The sequence below is a fragment of the Giraffa tippelskirchi genome, chromosome 2, assembly GCF_054371585.1.
Source record: "Giraffa tippelskirchi isolate mGirTip1 chromosome 2, T2T-mGirTip1v1.2.pri, whole genome shotgun sequence".
Classification (NCBI taxonomy): domain Eukaryota; kingdom Metazoa; phylum Chordata; class Mammalia; order Artiodactyla; family Giraffidae; genus Giraffa; species Giraffa tippelskirchi.
The window spans coordinates 225,392,709-225,412,763 of record NC_137276.1 but is presented as its reverse complement, the minus strand read 5'-3'; the positions used below and the strand labels follow the sequence as shown (position 1 = coordinate 225,412,763).

Here is a 20,055-nt window from a genome sequence, read left to right as displayed (position 1 = left end):
CCTTGAATAACCTTCCCTTTAACAAAGAGATCTTAGACTATCTTCAAAAGTTGACATTTAGTACTTTAAACTCCAAAATTAGCTTTAATTCAAGAAACATTCCTGTCCCACAGGCAACAGGACACAATCAATATTCTATTCTCACATCATAGAACAACTGGGAGCCAAATGTAGCTGAAAAAGTAGATGAATCAAGTTGCCTTTGAAGAACGGGGGATAAGCCTGGAGGGCACTATAGGAACTGGAAAGACAGATATTTTGGCAATAATAATCCAGTAAAAAATTCTCAGTGCAATCCTGGACTCTCAAGAGATCTTAGATCACGATGGAAATAATGGGAACTCCTAGCAAAAAGACAGCTAACAAATACAGGTCCATATGTTCAAAACCACTCATGTAAAAGAAATCAGAATCCCTAAAGACAGAAAAATATTCTACTGAGTGTTGAGGAAAGAGTTGGCTACCGAATCAAATGGAGAACGAAGTGGCCTAATTCGTTTTTCTAAACCATACCAATCTGGTAAGTCGTGGGGAAATCACCTATACATTGACTCTTTCTTCAACTTTTCAAGAATGCTCAGTGCCTAAAAGGTGACAAGAAGGTCAAGGCAGTATAGATTCAACGGTCAGACCTTCCAAGCACTATGTGACCAATTCAAGACATGTGAAGGGACCAAATAATACTTAGAGCAGAAAGAAAAACCAGGAGGCAGAGAAGCCACAAGGCAGAGAGAGAGGAAGGCAGTAGATAGAGGAATATTCCCTAGGAACCTAGGAAGTTCCAGGTAGAGGCAGAGGAGGAAAGCAGAATGTTTGGAATGCAGACATCCTGGCCCCAAGGGGGTCCTGCAGTCCTTCTGATCCTCAGGGAGGTGTAGGCAGCAGAGATGAGAGATGCAGCCCAAGTCTTTCTTCCTCACCTTCCCTTTGTCCTTAAAATAAACTCCATCTTCCATGATGAACTGAGTGGGTGTCCAATATTAATTATCTGAAAGAGCCTAATTAACACAAATCTTAAAGGGTTGAATATAAATGTGAAAAACTAACAGAAGAAAATTACCAACTGCGTTTTGTTCACTAACATATTGGATACATTTTCAGGCTGTGTGCTCTACACATATATACACGTTGTTGTTGTTGTAGAATTGCTAAGTCATGTCTGACTCTTTTGTGACCCCATGGACTGTAGCCTGCCAAGCTCCTCTATCCATAGGATTTCCCAGGCAAGAATACTGGAGTGGGCTGCCATTTCCTCCTCCAGGAGACCTTGCTGACCCAGGGACATAGAACTTGTGTCTACTGCACTGCAGGCAGATTCTTTACCGCTGAGTCATCAAGGAAGCCCATCACATATACATAAAATACACATGTATGTATATATTATGTAATTGATACGTATTTTATATATATATATACATATATTTAATCAAATTTCCATTGAATTCTCATGAGATATTATCATCAGTTTACAAATACAAAAATTGAAATTTAGAGTATTTAAATACTTTGCACAAGATCACACGAATACTTGGTAGCACCAGAAAAGCCATAGGAACCCAAGGCTTTCAGTCTGTAAGCCTGTGCTTTAGTACATGACTCCATTGTCATGCAACAGGTTAGAAAATTCAATCAAAAATCCCTACCCAATGCAAAGATTTTTCTGCAGACAACAATGAAACATTGGCAAACTGATAATTTATAAGGTAAAACCAACAACAAACCTTCTAGTTTACTTTAGCATAAAAAATAAGAGAAAAACTGAGGAAAAAAGACTAACTGGCTTAACTAGACAAAATATAAAATTTTTCTGTACTCCTCTCCCCAAAAAAGGAGTCATAAAATGAATCAAAAGCCAAATGCCAATTGGGAGAAAACATCTGCAGCATAACAGATTAAAAAGCTATTATCTTTAATATGTAAAAATTTGTACAAATCAATAAGACAAACAGGAGGAACCTGGGGATAAATCATTAACAACAGTTATAAAAGAGGAAAAACATTTTCAATGAAATACACAAATTATGACAAACCTTACTAATTATCAAAAGACACTTTTTAAAGTATACATATACACACATGTGCATGTGTGTATATGTGTACATCTGTATCACATGTAACCAGCCCAAACACCTAAACCCAGTGATTATTGCTGGGTAGTATGATTACAGATAACTTTCACTTTCTTCTTTGTGCTTCTGTTTATTTTCCACAAGGAACTGGGGGAGGAGGGGAATCATATTTAATTAATCAGATTTTAAAATGATAATTTTTAAGGTGTCTAAAACAGAAGTGGAGTATATAATGAAACATCTTTAGTCAAATGTGGTAGCAAATAGTAATGTGAGCGGCAATGCAATAACAAAATATCAATCCATGTCAATCAATAAATATTAGTCTTGGATTTATTTTGATTAACTGAAAACCTCAAATAGTCTAGAATGCACCTGTGACTAGACTAGCTTAAAGAATTCTAAAACATGAGCTCTTAGTGCAAAGTACTTTAAAAAATTATTTTAGAGATATTTATAGTTAATCATAGGAAAACAGATTTATATTAGATGATTTACATATATTTTTTAAATAAATATACCCTGTTGAAATCTGTAGGACATTATTCTAAGTCTGATTATTGGAAAGAAACTATCTGTTACGCTATGAGCTCTCAGGTGCTTTAATTTAATGGCTTCTATGATAAAAAGCTCATTCTTGATCTAGGAAAAGGCATCTCAGGGTAATGAATTGGGTGGGAGTGCCATAGCCATAAAGCACCTTCCCTCCAAAGGGAAATTCAAGTTTCATTATGTCAAATTGGCCTTGAAATTACAACTACCGCTCACAAATGTTAGTTTTTAATAGAATAAAATGTCATCCTGTGGGACTGACACTTTACAAACCTGAAGAAGTGTTTTCAAGTTTTTTATTGGTATTATAAGTGTAAATGTTCAACTGAGAACTGAGTCATCGACTAGTTTCTCTAATTAAATTTTTAACCAGGAATAAAGAAGGCACTTAAAAAGCTCGACTGCTACTTCAGAGCTGCAGTAATTCCAATGAAAGACCAGATTACGTAAGTGGTAATACTCATCTGTAGCCATTTGGTTTCACTAAAGTAGGGCTCAGATAACATGCTAGAATATTCTGATCCCAGACTTTACAGCCACTTTCCCTAAACCTGCATTTTCACTCGGCACTTCCTCCTTCCATTTGCCTCCAGCGTCCCTTCTCAGTCCAAATGAGGACAGACCAAAGGCTTAGAAAAGTTAGCCTAGCTCCACCCATCTGCATAATAAGCAAGGAAAAGGCACTGGGTATTTTCTTTGTTTTCAATAAATAATCTGTGTTCATTCTTGAAGCGGGGTGGTCTAACAAGGAGGCTATTAGGGAATGTTCAGTGAGCCACATGAGACATGTACTTGCAGCTTCACCATTTAATTCAAAATCCTCATACAGATTTTTCTGCCTCCAGTGCAAAGGAAAGGTACTAAAACTAAGACTGAACGTCAACCAGAGCTGCTCAAAGTGGGTACCAGTCCACACCACTTCCTTCATTAAGAAAGTCTGTTACCAAAAAGTTATGTGTGTTGATATTTAGTTTAGTATACGATTTTTATTTACTAGTACACACACACATCAGGCTTAAGCTCTTCATCTCACAGTGAACTTATAAAAGATGGCAGACCAGGACCTCTGCCCACATTCAGGAGCCTTGGAGTGCACTGTGAACCTGGCATATTGGAGCCTTCAGTTCAGCTCAGTCGCTCAGTCATGTCCGACTTTTTGCAACCGCGTGGACTGCAGCACGCCAGGCTTCTCTGTCCTTCACCAACTCCCAGAGCTTGCTCAAACTCATGTCCATCGAGTCAGTGATGCCATCCAACCATCTCATCCTCTGTTGTCCCCTTCCTGGGGGTGGGAAAAGCCTCCTCACCACCCAGGACCACACGTGGAGATCATCATCCACAACAAGCATCCCAATTACCCCCAGGGCTTTGGGTTTTGGTTCAGTTCATTGCTGGTTCATGACCTGATTCATTGCTCTTTAATACTTTCATTTGAGGGGACTTCCCTGGTGGTCCAGTGGTTAAGAATCCGCCTTCCAATGCAGGGGACGTAGATTCAATCCCTGGTCAGGGAAATAATAACCCACATGTGGCAGAGCAACTAAGCCCATGTGCCACAACTAGAGAGCCCACGTGCCGATACCACTGAGCCCCAAGCTCTGGAGCCCCCATGACACAACTACAGAGAAGCTGCACTAAAGATTCCATGTGCCACGAGTAAGACCCAATGCACCCAAGTAAGTAAATAAATATTTTTAAAATACTTTTATTTGAAAACACTTAGCAGGATTACAAACACTGATGAGATTTCTTAGTTTTGCCATTTCCTAAGGAGTTTCTCAAAATGCAAGACTTTGGAGACCCTTGGGCACCCCGGACAGCTGGTCAACCAAAGGCTGCAAAATCAGGACAACAGTACCTACTACAGAAGGCCATTGTAAGGGATAAATTCTATTCTGCAGCAAAGCATCTAGGGCGTGGCCTAACAGATGGTATGTGATCCATAAATGTTAATGATTACTATTGTTATCAGTATTACATCCTCATGGTCAAAGCAGAGAGCAAGCACTCAATCCTTTCCTGTAGACTTTTGTTGATTCAGAAGGTCACAGAACCCTGCTTTGCTCCAGGTAGATAAAAGAATCACTGGGATTCTGAACTTTATCCCATCATCTGAAACAGAGGTAGCAAGCCTCCTTGTCGGTAGCTACAACTTCCACTTCCTCTGACCCTTAGCACCATGCTCTGTGCCCGGAGAGCATCCATCACTGATGTTCACCCTCGCCATACACTAGCACAGAGCTCTGGCAAAGAGTAAGTCACGACGAAGAGAGGAGCTTCCTGGAACAGGAGTATCTGAGCCAGACACCTTCCGAGAAAGCCGTGAGACAGGATGTAAGATGACAGAAACTCAGTAGGAGATTAAAATGGCAGAGCTACAACATGGCCAACTATTAGAAAAATGCAAATCAGAACCACGATGAGGTGTCACCTCACACTGGAGTGGCCATCATTAAAAAGTCTGCCAGTAACAAATGGTGGAGAGAGTGTGGAGAAAGGGGAACCCTCCGACACTGTTGGTGAGAATGTAAATTGGGGCAGCCACTATGGAGAACAATATGGAGATTGTTCCTTAAAAAACTAAAAACAGAGCTACCATATGATCCAGCGATCCCACTTCTGGGCATATAGACAAAACTGTAATTCAAAAAGATACAGGCACCCTCGTGTTTACAGAAGCACTATTCACAGTAGCCAAGATGTGGAAACAACCTAAATGTCCATCAAGAGATGAATGAATAAACATGTGGCACAGGGAATTCCCTGGTGGTCCAGGGGTTAGGACTTGGGCCCTTTCAATGCCACAGCCCCAGGCCCAATCCCTAGTCGAGGAACTAAGATCTCACAAGCCACAAGGTACAACCCCCCACACACACAAAAAAAGATGTGAGATATGATATATGTACGATGGAATACTACTCAGCCATAAAAAAGGAATGAAATAATGCCATCTGCAGCAACATTGATACAAATAAAGATTATCATACCACCATGCAATATCATGTATATGGGGGATATTTATATATGATATGTGATATGTCAAACCTAAACTACAATACAAATGAACCAATCTATGAAACAGACACAGAATCAGACACAGAGAACAGACTAGTGGTTGCCAAGGGGGAGGAGATTAGGGGAGGGATAGAGTGGGAGGTTGGGGTTAGCAGATGTAAGCTTTTATATATAGAATGGATAAACAACAAGGTCCTACTGTACAGCACAGAGAACTATCTTTAATACACTATGATAAACCATAATTTAAAAGAAGATAAAGAACAATGCATGTGTATATATATATATATGTGTGTGTGTGTGTGTGTGTGTGTGTATATATATATATATATATGAAAGTGAAAAGTGAAAGTGAAGTCGCTCAGTCGTGTCCGAATCTTTTCAACCCCATGGACTGTAGCCTGTCAGGTTCCTCCATCCATGGGATTTTCTAGGCAAGAATACTGGAGTGGGTTGCCATTTCCTTCTCCAGGGGTTCTTCCCGACCCAGAAATCAAACCTGGGTCTCCAGTACTGCAGGCAGAATCTTTACTATCTGAGCTACCAGGGAATCATGTGTGTGTATATATATATATATATATATATATATATATATATATATATGTATACTGAAATACTCTACTGTGCAGCAAAAATTAACACAACATTGTAAATCAACTATAATTCACTAAAAAGAAAAAAATGACAGAACAAATCAAACGGTTCAGAGAACAGGCAAGAGAAGTAAGCAGGTTTGCTAAATGTTTTGGCAGCAAGCTGGCCAAAAGACTGATAAACTTATAAAAAAAAAAAAATGTGTAGTCAAAGAGACAGAATCCAAAGCTCCATATATCTCCATGGGAGACGTCCAAAGAAACGTATGTTTGCAAATAGCAGCGTCGCCCATCTGCTGTAGTGTCGGCACATTTTCTCAGCAAAGAGCTGAGGGTCCTTTAACATTCCCATGACACTGCAGAATATTTTTCTGCCTCTGGTAGGTCCCTCTAATACCCAGGTGGCTTCCTTAATGAGTCCCCGAAGAAGGCACAGATGTTCTGGGTCTGGAATGTTTCCCCAAAAGCGCCAGCTGGACCACCTGTCCCATCTAACCACCGCTCACATAGGCACAGGAAGTGCAAGCGAGAGAGACAGGGCTTTCAAACCATTCCCAGCCAACTAGAACATCGTCGTCATCCAGAAGGTCGTCCTCATGTCCTGGGGAGATCAAAGCATCCTTGGATCCATTCAGAAAACATTCACTGAGCATCTTATCTCTACCAGGTACTATTCTAGCCACGGAGCATACAGCAGCGTTCCCTTCCTTGTGGGGCTTACAGCCTAGTGGGGAGACAAATAATAAACACATGAACCCATAAACATATACCACGGGGTCAGGTGATGTTATGAGTTGGAAGGAGTCTGCCCCAAATTCATCAGTGTAAGTCCTGTCTTAGTCTGTTCAGGCTGCTACAACACGTACCAGAGGCTAGATGGCTTATAAATAGCAGAAGTTTATTCCTCCCAATTGTGAAGGCTGGGAAGTCCAAGATCCTGGCTTAGATTTGGTGTCTGGTAAGAGTTCTCTTCTCCCTGGTTCATAGACTGACATCTACTTACTGTGTCTTCATGTGGCAGAATGGGCAAAAGAGCTTTCTGGGGTCTCTCTTTTTTTTTTTAAGTGTGTGTGTGCGTGTGTGTGTGTGTTTGGAGTATAACTGCTTTACAGCATTGTTAGTTTCTGCTGTACAACGAAGCAAACCAGCTATCTGTATACATATATCCCTTCCCTCATGGGCATTCCCTCTCACCCATCTAGGTCCTCACAGGGCACTGAGCTGAGTTCCCTGTGCTACTGGGGTCTCCTCTTTAAGACCATGCATCCCACTCGTGAGGGCTCTGCTTTCATGCCAAATCACCTCCCAAAGGCCTCACCTCCTAATACCATCACCTCAGGGATGAGGTTTTAACCTATGAACTCTGAGGGGACACATTCAGACTAACCCCCAGGACCTGAGAATGTGACCTTATTTGGCAACGATGATCCTGCCAGAGGTCATCACGTGAGGTTATCAGGACGGACCCTGATCCAATATGACTGATGTCCTCAGAGAAAGGGAAAATACAGACGACACACACAGAGGGCAATGACATGAAAAGACACAGGGGGAGACCGCCATCCACAGACCAAGGAGAGGGGTCTGGAGCAGACCCTGTCCTCATGATCTCAGAAAGAGCCAGCCCTGACGCGGACTCTGGCCACCAGAACCATGTGGCAATAAGTCTGCTATTTAACCGCCTAGCGTGCGGTACTTTGTCACAGCAGCTCTAGCAAACTAATACAGGTGACGGGATGCACTTTGAGGAAAGACAAAGCAAGGTGAGGGGGCAGAGAGCAACAGGGGACAGGACAATACAGAGGGTCATCAGAGTGAGCCCATGCTGACCCCCAGGATCCCAAACAAGCCTGGCTGTTGACTCTACCAGGACCAGCCCTCAAAAGCCTTCTTGGGTGGACAAAACAGCCCCGAAGGGTCCCAGGCGTATTTTTACACCTGGCTCGGTGCATTTTTATGTCCAAGTTAAACAACAGCTATTGCTCTTTAAAAGGTTTTCTCTTCTCCCAATGCTCCCTCTTTTTCTTTCTTCTCAACTGCCCACCACACATTCTATCCATCCTCTTTCCCAGTAAGAAATAACAGGGCACAATTCAGAGTTGCCCTAGCAAGAGTCAAGCTCTCCCAAAGATCCATTTACACTCCATCACGTCCTTTCCCTGGGACCCAGGCACGGCAGGGGTAAGAAGGAAGAAATCAGGCATGTCAAGCGAAGGTCATAGTCTCAACCATACACCTGCCTCACCCGAGTGTAACTGCAACTCAAACTCAATTAGCACAGGTGCTAACACACCACAGTGACCCAAATCCTCACCCCAACGCACGAACCTCCATTCAGACAGTACTGCTGACAGGGACGAGCAACAAAGCGGCAGCTCTTAACATTGTGTGGGGTAAATAATTCCTTTTAGAATCTGATGAAGTTATGGATCCTCATCCCAGAAATATAATTATACATATACAATTTATAGGGATCCACAGAACCTCAAAGATTGAAGGCGGGAGGAGAAGGGGACAACAGAGGATGAGGTGGTTGGATGGCATCACCGACTCAATGGACATGAGTTTAAGTAAACTCTGGGAGTTGGTGATGGACAGGGAGGCCTGGAGTGCTGCAGTCCATGGGGTCACAAAGAATCGGACATGACTGAGCGACTGAACTGAACTGAACAGAACCTCAAAGCTCCTCTATGGTCCCTTGCTAGTTAATGGAATCCAGGGAACTAACCTCTGCGAGAACGACCAAGAAACAAAGACAAAGAGGAAACAGGGAGCAAGCAAGATGGTTCAGGCTTCAAAATACATCACTGAAAGAGGACTGATTGCCTTAATACATAGAAGTGCTTATAAATCAGTAAGAGAAAGATCAAAAACCCAGGGGAAAATGATGAATAGGCACGAACAATGAACCGAAATGAAATGCAAATTGTTGCTGGACATATGAAATACGTTCAACTCACAAATATGATGAACTACACATAATACAAGATACCAAGTTTAACCTACTAGATGGGCAAAGATCAAAAATTCTGACAGTATCTTGTACTGATAAAAATGTGGAAAGATATCCCCACACCAGGTTGATGAAAGTATAAACTAGGACAGCTTCCTTGGCAGGCAATTTGGTGAGACTCAGCAACAGTTTAAACAGTCATACCCTAGGGAATTCCCTGGCAGTCCAGTGGTTAGGACTCAGTTGGCACTTTCATTGCCAGGGCCAGGGTTTGATCCCTGGTCGGGGAACTAAAATCCTGAAAGCCACACAGTGTGGCCAAAAAAAAAAAAGAAAACCAGACATACCCTTTCATCTAGAACTAGGAATTTAAACCTCAGATATACTTGAACATTTACAAGATGACGCATAGGCACAGATATTTACTGCAGCACAATCTGGGGATACAGCAAGTCCCCTACATACGAACCTTCAAGCTGTGAACTTTCAAAGATGCAGCTGGGCAACCACATGTCCAATCACACAAGTTCACTTGTCTGGTGTACATTGTCACATGCGTGCATCCTCTCCAAATGGTTGTGCTTTTGTGTACTTCACTGCACAGTACTGTATAGAGTCCAGTCGCTCAGTATCTTTATTTCGAGCTCAGAGCCTCTGCCATCAACAGGAGTGACATTGCAGCTTGCCCTTCAACTCCTATTGCTAATGTTCCTTCAACTCTACCATCTCCCAACTCTAGTCAGTAATGCTTCTTGCTTGTTCACGCAATGCCAGCCCCTGCATGCCAGCTGTTGTACTGTACTACTATACTTTTCAAGGTACTGTACTGTAAGATTAAAAAGGTTTTCCTTATTTCTGTGTTTGTTTTTATGTATTCTTTGTGTGAAAAGTATTATAAACCTATTACAGCACAGTACTATATAACTGATTGCACTAGTTGGGTACTTAGGCTAACTTGGTTGGATTTCTGAACAAACTGGACTTACTCTCAGAATGTACTCTCAGAACAGAACTCAATTCATATGTAGGGGACTTACTATAACAAAAAATCATATGCAGCCTAAATGCCCATTCTTTAATTGTGCCTAATTCTTTAACTAATGTCCATTGACTTACTCGTCAAGGAATGGCTAAATTAATATGGTACCTCCATGTACTGAATGGGCTTCCCTGGTGGCATAGTGGTAAAGAATCCTTCTGCCAATGCAGGAGATGCAGTTTTGATCCTTGGTCAGGGAAGATCCCCTGGAGAAGGAAATGGCTACCCACTCCAGTATTTTTGCCTGGAAAAACCCATGGACAGAGGAGCCTGGCGGGCTATTGTCCATGGGGTTGAAAAAAATTGGACACGACTTAGCAACCGAACAACAACAGCATGTACTAAACACCACGCAGTACTTAAAAAGAGTAAGGCAATTCTTTAGTAAACTTGTGGAAAGGATGTTCAAAACACATTGCTAAGTGAAAAAAGCAAGATACTGAACAGCATGTATGGTGTAAAAATATCTCTTCCTGTATCTATCCATTTACAAATGTATGCGTATAGAATATCAAATGTATGTACACTTGGATGCAGACGGAGTATGTGTGGAAGGAGACACAGGAGACCAGAAGCGGGGTTGCCTCTGGGGAGAGGAACCCAACATACATCAAGGAACCCAGGTGAAGGCAGAATTATCTCTCACTGCACCCCCTCTGGAAACCTTTCCATTTAAGACCACGTGTCTGTATCACCCATTCCAGACTTTAACCAAATGAATCTTAAAACATAAACACACACAAGTGATTAAAAAACAAAAAGGATTCAGTAAGTAGAAACCACATAGCTAGGGAGGGCAGAGCCAGTTCAGTGGAGGTGGTAACAGGATGTCAGGAGATGGCGCTCACCTAGCAACGCTTTTGTCACCCAAATGTCCCAAACCAGGACTCAGACAACTATCCAGTTTCCCACAAGTCAAGAGTGATTGGGAAGGGAGGGTCTCTGCCACTGTCTCTGATTAGACCCACTGATCGACGAGTTAGCCCAACTCTGTTGACATGAAATCTTCAAGAGAAAATACATTGAATATATATATATAGCCGTATCCCAAAAGCACCCACAGATCCAACAGAGAGCCCTGAGCATCCTAGTGAAAAGAAACATGATGCCAGAATATTCCCACAATGATGCTCGGCGTTGGGAACTAGACTCTGCAGGCTGTTCCCTCATGCCAGGGGCGGGTAGCACCACGCTAGGAGGGCAAGGTGGGGTAGGGAGCACCCCCTCCGTTTATGGAACCGGCCTGGATTCAGATCAAGACCCTGAACTCTGGCCCGTCTCCCTCAGGAAGCCGTGGACACCTGGCCCTGCTGCCCCGCTTCCCCTTCTGGGCCAAGAACTTCCTCCCCAGCTGCTGACCTCTGCTGCGAGCTCGCCCCAGGAACTGCCCTCGGCAAGTGTCCAAGGCCACACCCCTCTCCAGGGCAGCTCCCAGCGAATGATAGTCCAGGGTCCAAAGGTATAAGGGCCCAGTCCCCTCCCCTCCCCAACCTGGACCCCTCGTTTCAGTCATTTGTTAGGGCATCCAATGCAGGAGATGCAGGAGACGTGGATTTGATCCCTGGATTGGGAAGATCCCCTGGAGGAAGGCATGGAAACCCACCCCAGTATTCATGCCTGGAGAATCCCATGGACAGAGGAGCCTGGTGGGCTACTGTCCACAGCATCGCAAAGAGTTGAGACACGACTCAAGCGACTTAGCACGCACACATCCTGGCAATAGAAGAGAAGGTCGCAGAAAAAAATCCACCCAGGGCAACCTCCTTGTGGTCAACGCAGGTAAGGATACCAGAGAGGTGATTCTCACTTGCCCAGGGTCGCTTCAAGCATCTAATGAGAAAATGCATGGAAGACCCTGGATACACCACAAAATGCTCTACCACTGAGCCGGCATTCAGGAGAAAGAAGAGGCAATAGTTCTCTCTGCCTTTGTAGAAGCATCCGCCTCCTTGGGTACCATTCAGGCCCAGTAGTTCACCCCTCTCCTGCTGGTCATCCTACCAGCCAGCAGCACTGCATCAGAGAACATGACATTCAATTCGGGTCAGCACTTGAAAGCAGCTAGGGCCCAGGCTGAGTGGAGGAAGCGGTTTCACCAGTTTGCTAAAAATAAGTCTAGGGGATTATCTATAGGTTTCAATTAGCCAAGAGAGCAAGCAGGTTGCTCGGTTACCATGAATAATCAAGATGAGGTGTATAGCCCGAGATAAATGATACTTTGCACCCAGACCACCTTTCCACAGAGGACACCCAGCCTGCCCTGTCTCGGGGCAGACAACAGGGACCACTCCCCACACCTCCCAGGAGGAGAACCCCGGGGGGTGGATGACTGCCACCTGGCCCTGGAACAGCCTCCAGCGTGCACACCGTGCACACCGCTGTTGTTGAGCCAGCCTGTAGCAGTGACTCCACACACCCACAGAGAAAATTTCAGGTTGTGCTCCTCTTTGTGGACATGGTTCAGCACTGTTGTGCTGACTCAAAGCGCCCTTTGAAGTCCTTGGGACTTGAGGATCAATGAACACTGAGAAGCGAGCCCTACGTGCCAATTTCCATCATTCACAGGGACTTCAAAAAGATGAAGCAGGGCAGGAAGTTCAAAAAAGACTGTGCCTGCGAACTGCAGCATGCCATCTCCGAAATTATAGGCACAGCCTTGTCACATGCGACTCTTGGAGCAGGTGCTTTTTGCTCGATGCCTCTCACTTGCCAAGAAATCCCTGCTGAGGGTAAATAGGAATATCCAATTCTCTAAGCATTTCTTGTGCCTCAGAGCTATTACCCCTAAATTTCTAGCACTTAAAAAAAAAAAAATTACAGGATTTAGCACCTGTTTGTCTCCGACATACTTGCTAAAAAACGGATCTGCCAAAAGGCCACCTCTAAAATTAGTCATATTTCCTGCTCTGAAAAACATAGTAAATTCTATTTTTAGTAACTTCTTCACTCCAGGTACCTGGAGCTGTCATGCTCGGGCATAATTATTAGCAACTTACTAAGCAGGCAACCCTTATTTTTAGCCCCAAAATAACTCCAATGAAAATGATTAACAGGCTTTAAAAAAAAAAAAAGCTAAGGGTTAGAACAAGGTATTTAAGCATCTTAACCAATCATTTTACGTACCTAACTTCACAGAGACTTAATCACCCAAAAAAAGTAATTGCGGCAATAACTATTTTCCCCTTTCTGCAGTTTCGCCTGTTGGTGAAAACAGCTCTATACGTGAAGACATCTACACTCATCCCTGTCAGCCTCCCCAACTATACTTTCTTCATGTTTTAAATGTGATAACCTTGGGCTTTCCTGGTAGTCCAGCAGTTAAGGATCCACCTGCCAATGCAGGGGACCCAGATTCGATGCCTGGTCCAGGAAGATCCCACATGTCACTAGGCAACTAAGCCTGTGAGGCACAACTACTGAGCCCATGCTCTAGAGCCCATGTCACCACTACTGCACTCATGCGCTGCAACTACTGAAGTCTGTGCACCCTCGACCCTGTGCTCTGCAGCGAGAAGCCACTGCAATGAGAAGTCCGTGCACCAAAACGAACAGCAGCCTGCACAGTAGCAAAGACCCAGTGAATGAATCAGTATTCATCAGTAAATGAATAAATAGTTTTGAGAAAATAACTACAATAACCTATCAAGTGCCAGAGACTCTGCATCTCCCAGGTATTGGGACCAGTATCAGAGGCTGTGAGCACACCTCCCCTCTGGGTCTTTTCAAGTTATCACTACATACTCCTGCACAGCTACTTCATTCTTTGTCTCAAACCAACTGAGAATCCTTTTCAAAGTCTGATCCTGTCATCATTTTTTTCCTCGTCTAATCATCAACTTAGTCAAAGACAAGACTGAGAATGTGCCGGTTAACAGTTTCACATGATCTAGTGAATGATTTATTTTTAAAGCCACATTAAGGGAGGCTGCACCAACTGAAAGCTCCAGGAGGACAAAATTAGGTCCTGCCCAAACCCATCAGTTCTTTTCAAGCAGTAAAAGGGCCAACCGGACTCAAATGACTTTCAAACAACTTTGGAAAGAGGTATGCAAAAGAAAAGCCAAGGTGGGGGATGGGGGTAGAAATACTGTCCTGCAGGCAGTGATGGGAAAAGGTGCCTCCTGATAAGATAGGATTGAATGAAAGTCAGGAAAAAGCGTCTTGTTTTGTCAACCTGATTCAGCCAGTAATTCCCAGCGCACCATGGAGGATGGCACCCAAAGCTTTTTGGAAACGTGCGCAAGTCAAAATGCAACATGCACACACACCAAGTGCCCTAAACCAGCGATACTCTGGATTTTGGCGTAAATCACCCAAAACAATGTGCCCGGTTTGAGACTGCAGCAGTGGGCATGGGGCGCCTCCTCTTCCCTTTCTCCAGCCCCTTTTGCAGATTTTTCCTGAACTGATTCCTCAGGACAGGCTGCCCTGGATCCTTACACTCTGGGGGTGGTGTGTGGGGGTGGGGGAATACATCTATTTCTTAGTACAGCATTCATGACTTCAAGTGTGGTCTGTGGTCTGTGTCCTCTCAAAAAGAAAGGAAAGGAGAAAAATGAAGAGCTTTCTCCAAAAAGTATGCACCTCCCCGAAGGGGCAAGTATTGAGAGGACAGGGCCTCCTGGGACACTCACATCACCCACTCTGGGGACGTTCCATTTCCCTTCCTCCAGTTCCTGTCACCTCCAGGGGACACCTTGTTTGCCTCTCAGGAGTAACCACTCTCTGGGTGAAATCTCTATTAATAAGTCACCTTTTAAAGAGACCAGGAAGGCTGCAAATTGTGTGAGGTCGATTTCACCTTTGTTTTGTTATTAGTAAGACAGTATCCAGCACATGAGTGGGGCTGGGGACTCATCAACTCAGCAGTCCTTCCTAGGTAGAAGTCATCTACACACACACACATACACACACACACTAGGTAGAGTCATGTACACACACACACACATACACACACACACACATTTTAATCTCTACAATCTGCCAAAACCCCAAATCTATTAGCTAAGCGTTTAAGGCGTTGTTGGATCTGTGAGATACAAGCTATGAATGACACCCATTGTTTCTTTAAAGCTGGCCATTAAGTGTACTAAAATCCAGACTTCTCAGGAGGCTTGCAGTCAGTCCCGGAGCCCCTGATTCTCCGGGCTGAAGTGGGACACATATCAGAAATATCTCCCAGTCTCCTCCACCACTCTAAGATCCACTCTCCTTAACTAGATCCAATTAGTTAGTCCAGCGCAATAATTTTACGTCCAATTAATTGGCCCTCCCCTTGTGGAGAGGAAGTGAGATGCAGCGTTTGGAAAAGACAAGATGAGATAAACGGGCGTGAGCACCTAAGGGGTGCGGGGGGAGTCCTCACTGGACCCCATCCGGGCAGGAATTCCTCGCATTCCAGAGTGCCTGGGGGCCCAGCCCTGAGCTCCAGAACCCCAGCACCCGGCTAGGGACTGAGCTCGGAGTGCAACCCCGGGCAGGTCAGCCAAAGCACATAGCCTGATGTTAGGGAGCGAAAGGGCAGCGGCGAGGAGCCGAGCCACGGAAGAGAGGAAGGCAGCCCGCACAAGCTGAGCGGCGGGGCAGGGGGAGCGCGAGCGCCTAAACGTTGCCCATTATGCTGTGAGCAGAACACCTCGTCTCTTTCTTCTAAGTTTCAATGAAGAAACGGACGTAACCAGACTGACTCCTCTACAATTTCGAGTGAAAAGAAAGTTCTACCACCGGTGCCAGGCACGGGGAAGTGAGCGCACTGTAATTAGCGAGCCGGATCCGCAGGCATCCGCGCCTTCGCCCAGACGCGATGGGTTAAGTTCCCAGCCCACTGCGAACCCAGGAGTAAACGGTGCTGCCGCTCACTTTGGACTAGAAGGAGGTCTGGAGGGGTTTTCTTCTTCTTCTTCAAAGAGCTCCTCCAAACTACTCACTGCTAACCCCACTTACCCGAAAAAAGGGGCACCCCACCCGGAGAGGCTGTAGGAAGGGAACAAGTAACAAGGGTGATGAAGACCTGCAGTCACATGCCAGGAGCTCCAGCACACGCGAGGGAGCTGGGGAGGGAGATTAAAGCCAGGAGAAGCTGGGGCCAGAGGGCCCACAGCAGTGCGTCCAGGACCCCCAAGGCTGGCAGAGGATACCAGGGCAGAGGGTAGCTGGGCAGGTAGGAAGCCTGGAGCCTCCCTGCCTTTCCCAAACCGCCGGTGTCTCTCTCTCTGAATGGGCCACTAAAGGGGGCTGCTACCCACCCGACCTGACCTGAGCAAGCCCCAGCCTGGGGCGGGGGGCGGGTGCAGGGAGCCTTGAGCCTAAGATGACCATGAAGCCCCAGCCTGATGTGGCTCCAAACTTAGGCTAACTCCCGGCTAGCTTGGGCAGCATCTCACAAGTAAGTCATCATATGTTGAGTTTCTTCTCACAGATCTAAGTTAACAGCTGAGGTCTAGTAGGGCCTTGCCTGACAAGGGCTCACACCTTGCTAACTTTTCAAGGGGCTGGAGGGGGTGCCCCTTCAGGGGTCTGGGGGGCTTGGGGGAGGAGGGGTCTTCCTCTGCTTTCCTCGCTTCTACAAGATGAGAAGGCCTTTCCCAACATCTGAAGTCTGGGGGTATCAGTGCCAGTGGCTCCCACCCCAGCGGCAGGAGTGAAGAAGGAGGGGGTAGGATCCCTGGGGGTGCGGTGGGGGTGATCCAGGACGCAGGGGCAGGAAGGGTGGATGGTGGGAGAGGCGGCGTGTGAAAACCCTCTTGTGACCAAGTAAAACGTGCCCTAGCTCCACACCCCACAGGTGGGACTGTCCCTGGGGTCTCGGTCTTCCCCTACCTCCTCCCCAGAGCCCGCGAGAGGGATCAGGCTCTAAATTGGCCCCCAAGGGCTGGCTAATCGGCTCTCCCACCTTCAACATCAGGTCCCACGCACTCCGGTCCTGGGTCCAGCTTCACTGATCTTGCCGCCCCTATCGGCTGGAGAGCAGTCCCCCCACTGCACCCCCACCCCCGCGCTGGTGTCCGCCAGGCGGCGCCCTTCGAGATGCAAAAAGGCTGCGGGCGGCTTCGCGGGGAAATCAGTCGCACCCCCCCAACCAACGAAAGTGACCCCAGATCGCCCCTCTGGGAAATACCAGTATCCTGGCTGCGAGAGCTGGCGCGCACGTTTGGCTCGACCCCGCGTAGCGGGGAAGTGCGGGGCCGGGGCTCTGCAGCCGGACTCGCAGCGCAGGGCTCCCCGTAGGGTCCCCGCCGCCCCTCCCGCCCCGATCTCCCATCCCGGGGCTGCGGGGGACGGGGGTCCAGGGGCCAGAGCCCAGGGCGGCTCACCTTCTCTCCGGTCAGCACGTGCAGCCCCTCGCGCACCTTGGCGAAGGAGCCCTCGCCCAGCTTTCTGCTGCCGATGAGGTAGTTGCCCACGCGCTTGTGGTGCTGGAAGTCGCGGAGCCGCTCTCGGGGCACGCCGCTCACCCAGGCCGGCAGGAAACTTCCTTCACAGGCGGCCGCGGGCCTGGCCGCGTCCTCGGCGCCGCCGCCGCCGCCCCCGGGCGCTGCCGGCTCGCCCAGGAGCCCGTCCCCCGCCGCCGCCGGCATCGCGCCGCTCCGGCTCGGCTCCCGCGCTCGCGGCTCCTCCTCCTCTTCGGCCGGCTCCCCGGGCTCCTCCCGCCGCCGCCGCTGCCTCGGGCCCGGCCCCGCCCGGCCCGCCGCTCCCGCGCCCCGGGTCGTCGCCGAGCGCCGCGCGCAGACAATAGCGGCCACCGGGGCCACAGGGTGCCGGGGACCCGCCCCCCAACCCCCAAGAAGTTCTTCTTCGGAGGCTCCTTGCGGAGACCCTGCCCCAAGTCCCGTCCGGGCGGCTAGTGACCGTCTCCCGGCTCGGGTGCGCGGGGTGCGCGCCGGCTGTGGAGGGGCGTTGGGGAGACCGGGGGCCCAATCCGGTGCCGGGTCCCGGAGCCGAGCTGCCTGGTCCTGGAGCCCGGGGCGCCTCGGCCGCCTCCGCCCTCGCCGCCGCCGGCTGGCCCGTACGGACGCGGGTCCGGCTCGCTGGTTCCTAGCTGCGCGCCAGGCGGCCGCTCCCGCCCGAGAGCCGGCGCGCGCGGCGGGCTGCAGGCGCCCTCTGGAAGGCAGCAGAAGAAAGCCCCATTCAGTTTGAATTTGCAGAAATTTAATCCGGTCGCGGGCGGCGGGAACAGATGCGAGCTCCACTCCGCAGCGTGTGCACTTTCAAATCCCTCGTAGCCCCTCCTTCCCCGCGCTCAACAGCCAAACTCGACCCTCTCCGGAGAGGGGAGGGCCCTGGGAAGGGGGCGGCGGAGCCACCTGAGCTCCTCACTGGGGGGGACCCCGCGCGGCCTCTGAGACGCGCGCTCCCGGGCCGCCCAAGTCGGGCCGCCTCCGCCTGTGCCTCTCGCCCGGCTTCTGGGCTTGGGCTTTCTGGACCGTTCGGCGAAGAAATCCGCCACCAGCAGCCGCACCCACCCGGGGCAGGGGAAAGGGAAGGAGGCGCTCTCGAAGCCGGTGGACTGTGGTTTAAGTGCCCGGTGTCCAGCCCCGGGCCCCTCACACAGTAGGACCCTCTGGACCCCGGATGGATGGATAGATGGATGGACGGATAGATAGAGGGATGGGTGGATGGATGGAAGGGTGGAGTGGCGAAAGCCTGGGCTCACACCAGGCGGGCACGCGGTGTTGGAGGAGGAGCAACCGCAACAATAATAGTAGCAGCAGCAACGTAGGAATCAGGGCGTTTGCTCCCTCTGCTTGTACATTTACACCTTCGCTGCTTTCCATTGAAACGATGCCAGTGATTGCAGGACGCGGTGGACCAGCGCTCCCTGCTCCTGCAGGCTTTTGTTCTGAGGCGCCCGGACCCTGCTCATTCCTGGTAAACAAGTGCAGCCGCCCTGACCACTCTGATCCTCTCCGGGATCCCCAAAGTCTTCTCAAACCAAAAAATGAGGGCAGGTAGTGGAGGGGTGGTAGGGGGAGATACCCTCCTTTTGTATTACAAAATGCTACCTGTTGAACAGCCAGATAAAAGGCGCCAGCGTTTAATGCATACTTAACCCCCACCCCCGTCAGAGTTACAGCATCAGAGCTGAAAGGCAGGATTCGGTCCTAACCAAGTTCCTTTCACTACTAATTCCGCGGAAAACAATTATGGCACATCCATGTCAGTGCTCTGAGATTGGGGCGGGGCAGGATGAGAAAGAGATGCACGGCAGTCATTAATCCAGTGTATCCGGAGCTTTCTGACCGAGAGAAACGCCTATTTTAAGTAGATCTCATTTCAAAAATGCTATCATCAGCTACTCACGGGTTATGACTGAGGTTGTTTTCCATCAGCCTTCTCGTCGTTCCCATTTCCCAGTATTAAAAACACACTTTAAAATGTTTTTCTTGCTGTGCTTAAGGGGCTTCTCTACCACCTCTCCACTCCTATAATTTCTGCAAGGCCAATGTAATCACAATAATGTCTCAGATTCAATAATCAAGTGTTAGGACAATAGAAGACGGGGGAGAGAGAGAGGCTGTATGACCAGCACTGTGCCTGAAGAGTGAATGTTCAAAAAACATCTCATGGATGACAAATACGGAGCTCACTTCAGGACTGAAACCATTCTGCCTCTTCTTTCAGAGAAAGATTGTAGAGTTTCCCCAATTAATAGCATATGTATTACTAGAGTATTGCTGTTCAGTTACCAAGTCCTGCCTGACTCTTTGCCACTCCATGTACTGCAGCACACCAGGTTTCCCTGTCCCTCACTATCTCCCAGAGTTTGCTCAGACTCATGTCCATTGAGTCACTGATGCCACCCAACCATCTCATCCTCTGCTGCCCCTTTCTCCT

General features: G+C 47.8%; 1 protein-coding gene across 1 annotated transcript in view; it reads right to left on the bottom strand.

Annotated features, from left to right (window-relative positions):
* HUNK (hormonally up-regulated Neu-associated kinase) overlaps positions 1-17,808 on the bottom strand; it is a 127,513-nt gene extending 109,705 nt beyond the window's left edge. Inside the window, exon 1 of the mRNA XM_081558249.1 lies at positions 17,535-17,808. Within this exon, the coding sequence (XP_081414375.1) occupies positions 17,535-17,798 (264 nt within the window). The 5' untranslated portion in view covers positions 17,799-17,808. The remainder of the gene's footprint in view (positions 1-17,534) is intronic.
* Between the last annotated feature and the right edge of the window lie 2,247 nt (positions 17,809-20,055).